This window comes from Ipomoea nil, unplaced genomic scaffold (assembly GCF_001879475.1).
Source record: "Ipomoea nil cultivar Tokyo-kokei standard unplaced genomic scaffold, Asagao_1.1 scaffold1133, whole genome shotgun sequence".
Taxonomy (NCBI): Eukaryota; Viridiplantae; Streptophyta; class Magnoliopsida; order Solanales; family Convolvulaceae; genus Ipomoea; species Ipomoea nil.
This window is the reverse complement of record NW_017617561.1, coordinates 5,997-10,522: the sequence shown is the minus strand read 5'-3', so window position 1 is coordinate 10,522 and position 4,526 is coordinate 5,997. Positions and strand designations below refer to the sequence as shown.

Genomic DNA, 4,526 nt, shown 5'->3' with positions numbered 1-4,526 from the left:
ATGGCTTCTCATATATACACTACAGCTTTATCGTGTTTGCTTCTACTGCTGCTCTCCTCCTTCTCGCAATGCCAAGCGCAGCAGCAGCAGCTATCCCCTACATTTTACGACAACACATGCCCTAATGCTCTAAACATCATTCGCGATGCCGTAAGGCAAGCCGTGTCCCGTGAGCGTCGCATGGCCGCTTCCTTGATTCGTCTCCATTTCCACGACTGCTTTGTTCAGGGTTGCGACGCTTCCATCTTACTGGACGAGTCACCAACCATTAAGAGCGAAAAGACGGCGTTGCCAAACCATGCCTCTGCCAGGGGTTACGACGTGATAGAGGCTGCCAAGCGCGAGCTAGAGAAAGCTTGTCCTGGTATTGTATCTTGTGCTGATGTATTGTCGGTGGCTGCACGTGATGCCACTGTTGCTGCGGGAGGTCCGTCTTGGACAGTGAAGCTGGGAAGAAGAGATTCAACCACAGCTAGTCGTAACATAGATCTCCCCAGCCCTTTCGCAAATTTGGATACACTTATATCCAGCTTCGCTACCAAAGGCCTTAACACAAGAGACATGGTTGCCTTGTCTGGTGCACACACTCTCGGCCAAGCTCAATGCTTCCTATTTCGCGATAGAATTTACGGCAACCGTACTGACATTGATGCCGGTTTTGCTAGCACTAGAAGACGCAAATGTCCAAAGGACACCGGAAATGGGAATTTGGCACCCCTTGATTTAGTGACCCCAAATTCCTTTGATAACAACTACTATAAGAACTTATTGCAAAAGAAAGGTCTGCTTCAATCGGATCAAGTTCTATTCAGCGGTGGAGCAACTGACAGTATTGTTTCAGAGTACGCCAGGAGCTCTCGGGCATTCCAAGAAGATTTTGCATCAGCCATGATTAAAATGTCTGAAATTCAGCCGCTCACGGGTCAAAATGGAATCATTAGAAAAGTCTGCGGTGCTTTGAACTAGCTAGCTTCAATAATTCATAACCATTTCTTCAATTTAGTTTTTCCTCTCCTACAATTTAATTAATTGTATTTCTTTTCTTCATTACTGTACTCATGATCTGTTTTACAAAATTGCATGTAATAATAAATTTCTTGTACTTTTCATTATATACCTACAACTAACGCAACATGCACTGTTTCTTTTATTGAACATTATATTCAAATTCCAACTAATTCAAGGTTACGTTACTTATTCTCAACAAAGTTACATTAAAAGCATGCGCTGATCTACTCAAATTACATATAATATTAGGCATAGGATTTCTGTAATGGAATTATTTGTTTATCATTTCCTTCATCCCGCTTCGCAATTCATGCTCGAGAAGATATTGTTAAGTTTGTCAAATATCGGGATTAGGAATATGAGTTTGTCCAATAGGAGTGAAACAGTTTGGGTAGACGCATTGTACAACGATTAGATGCCTAGAAATACATTAATTATATCCCAAAGCTAAGGTATCACCACGATCACCATCGCTATGAACGATTTTTTTTTTTTTTACTCTCGTGGGTGTAAGCACATTGCCGAACCATGTAAATCTTACATTCTTTACCTCTATTTTTACCAATATTATTGTTTCTGGTTCTTGTTGATTTCATCAGATATTGTAGGCAAGACAATATAATTCGTACACAAAATTGTTTCCAAGTTATCATTTGGATTTGTATTTTTCAAAAAAAAAAATAATAAGTACTCGGATTTATAAAATCATATTTTGCAATTTGAAAAATAATTGTATTCGAACAAATTATTTGTTTTTTTTTTTTCAAAAAACGTCACAAGTTTTTTTTTTATTTTTATTTTTTTTTTATGTGAAATGCCCTATCGGAACGTTATGCTGTGCAGCGGTGTGCACCATGCAAGGTGCGCACGGTTCCAATTCATAATTTCTATACTGTAGATTCATAATTTCTATGCTGTAAATTCATAAAATATATATTGTAGGTTCATAATTTCTAAAACGTAGATTCATAATTTAAACACAAGAAATTCATAACTTCTATATAGAAGATTCACAATTTCTATACTGCAGATTCATATTTTATGCACTGTAGATTCATAATATCTAAACTGTATAGTTAACAAATTATGAACATATAGTTCTGTGAGTTGTGAATACAGAGTTCAACAATTGGGAATATGAGCATCGAAAATTATGAACATATAGCTCTGTAATCATGAACATATATTCATAAATTTATGAACATATAGCTCTATCACATGTTCACAAATCAAATACTGTAGATTCATAATTTCTACACTGTAGATTCATAATTTAAATATGGTAGATTCATAATTTCTAAACTGTGCGATTGCGAAGAGAGAAAAGAATGTTTGAATGCGAATGGAAATCGCCTAACGCCGTTAACGGCAATGAAAAATGGATATTTTTTTTTTTAAATTTGGAACGGCGTCGTTTTGCAACAGTATGCACCATGCACGGTGCACACGGTTGCACGGCATAATTTGCGTATAGTATCCAAAGAGATAACTAGATGAGTTATTGTTATTGTATGGAAAATAACTATTATATTCTTAGGATTATCTTGATAAATTATGCTATTCCTTTTGGACATGCTTGATTGAGGAAACAAAATTTAGATGAATATAAATTCTATTTCATAAGGAATGCAAACACTTTTGTGGGATCGTCTCACACGTCTCAATCCCGTTAGAGAGAGAGAAAAACGAAGGAAAAGCAAGACACATGTGCGTTTCACGCATATAAGGGACGAGTAAATCTAGTTCTATTTTTTCTAGAATTTTTTTAAATCTAACAAAACAATGAATGCATCCAAAACTATCATCACTAGCCGACATACCAAAATCACCAAATTAATTAACTAATTTCCCAATTATAAAAATTTTCTTGAGCATATACAAATCAAAGATCAAAGCTGAATGAGTGAAAGTGAGGAAACAACATCGTAGATGGCCAATTTTTGCAAGGAGCGAAATGCAATCGTGAAGACAGCAAACAAGATATCAACTCTTTGCGCCTCAAATGTTCTTAACGATCATGTGTTTAAACATTTGCGGTCATATGTCTGGACACATTTTGTCACCAAATTAGAGAGAGAAAAATGAAGGAAAAGAAAGACACGTGCGCGTTTCGCGCATCTAAATCTATTTCCTTTTCTTGAATTTATTAAAATCTAACAAAACAATGAATGCATTCGATACCATCATCACTAGCTGACATACCAAAATTTCCAAAATAATGGACCTAATTAATTAACTAATTTTCACAATTACAAATTTTTTTTTGATCATACAATCCAATTATTTGGAATGTATGAAGACTTAAATCCATTAGTGGAGTATTTTAACAAATTTTTTCTAAATGATCACTGTCACTGATTAAAATATTTTTCAGCGAAATTAATGAAATAAACTTAATAATATACACAGTTCCAAAACTGTTCACAAATATGAATATATAGTTCAAAAATGATGAACATATAGGTCTGCTTCAATCGGATAAAGTTCTATTCAGCGGCGGAGCAACTGACAGTATTGTTTCAGAGTACGCCAGGAGCTCTCGGGCATTCCAAGAAGATTTTTTCTAAATGATCGCTGCCACTGATTAAAATATTTTTCAGCCAAATTAATGAAATAAACTTAATAATATACACATTCATAAATGGCAAATTATGCTGTGGAACCGTGTCCACCTTGCAAGGTGGACACAGTTCCAAAACTGTTCATAACTATGAATATATAGTTCAAAAATGATGAACTTATAGGTGTATGATTATGAACATAGAGTTGTGAACACAATTATGAACATATAGTTCTGTAATATATGAATATATTGATTCAATAATTGTGAATATGAAGTTCAAAATTTATGAATATATAGCTTTATAATTATGAACATATAGTTCATTAATTATGAATATAGAACTGTGTCCATCTTGAATATATAGCTTTATAATTATCAAGTGACATAAAACTTGGACAAATTATTCTGTGGACCATGGTCCACACAGTGCTGTACGGACCATAAAAGAAAGTACAATTTTTAATAATCGAAAGGTCGAAATATATATTATATAATAATCGAAAAAGATAACATTGAATATATGGTCGATGAAAAAATGATATAAAGGCCGGGAAAAGACTAATTGACGGAGAAGAACTGAACCCGGCCTGATCACAGGGAAAGGACCCTAGAGTATATGACTTGATTGTTCCGTTCATGATATTCATCAATTTTAATTTCTAAACATTAGTTATTATTAATCATATATATTCACACTAAGCTAGAATTAATATTTATTCTCCCTAGCCCCTCTCTATATTATAGTGAATAATATAATATAATATAATATTCCTTTTATCGTTCCTTATCTGATTAGGAGTATATATATATATATATATATATTTAACAATAGCCACCGCCTCCCTGCAACAAGTATATACACTTCGTTCCACTTTCCCATTCTCAATCATCATACCAACCCAATCATTGATTTCAGATCAGACCTACAATCCCTGCGCCATTTCTCTATATACAT

General features: G+C 34.3%; 1 protein-coding gene across 1 annotated transcript; it reads left to right on the top strand.

Moving 5' to 3' along the window:
* On the top strand, positions 1-966 carry LOC109183555 (lignin-forming anionic peroxidase-like). The gene has a single exon (XM_019333658.1). The coding sequence runs from the start codon at positions 1-3 to the stop codon at positions 964-966; it is 966 nt and encodes a 321-aa protein (XP_019189203.1).
* Positions 967-4,526: the final 3,560 nt, after the last annotated feature.

Excerpts from the sequence above, each read along its gene's own strand:
- LOC109183555 (XM_019333658.1), top strand. The coding sequence starts at position 1 with ATGGCTTCTCATATATACACTACAGCTTTATCGTGTTTGCTTCTACTG.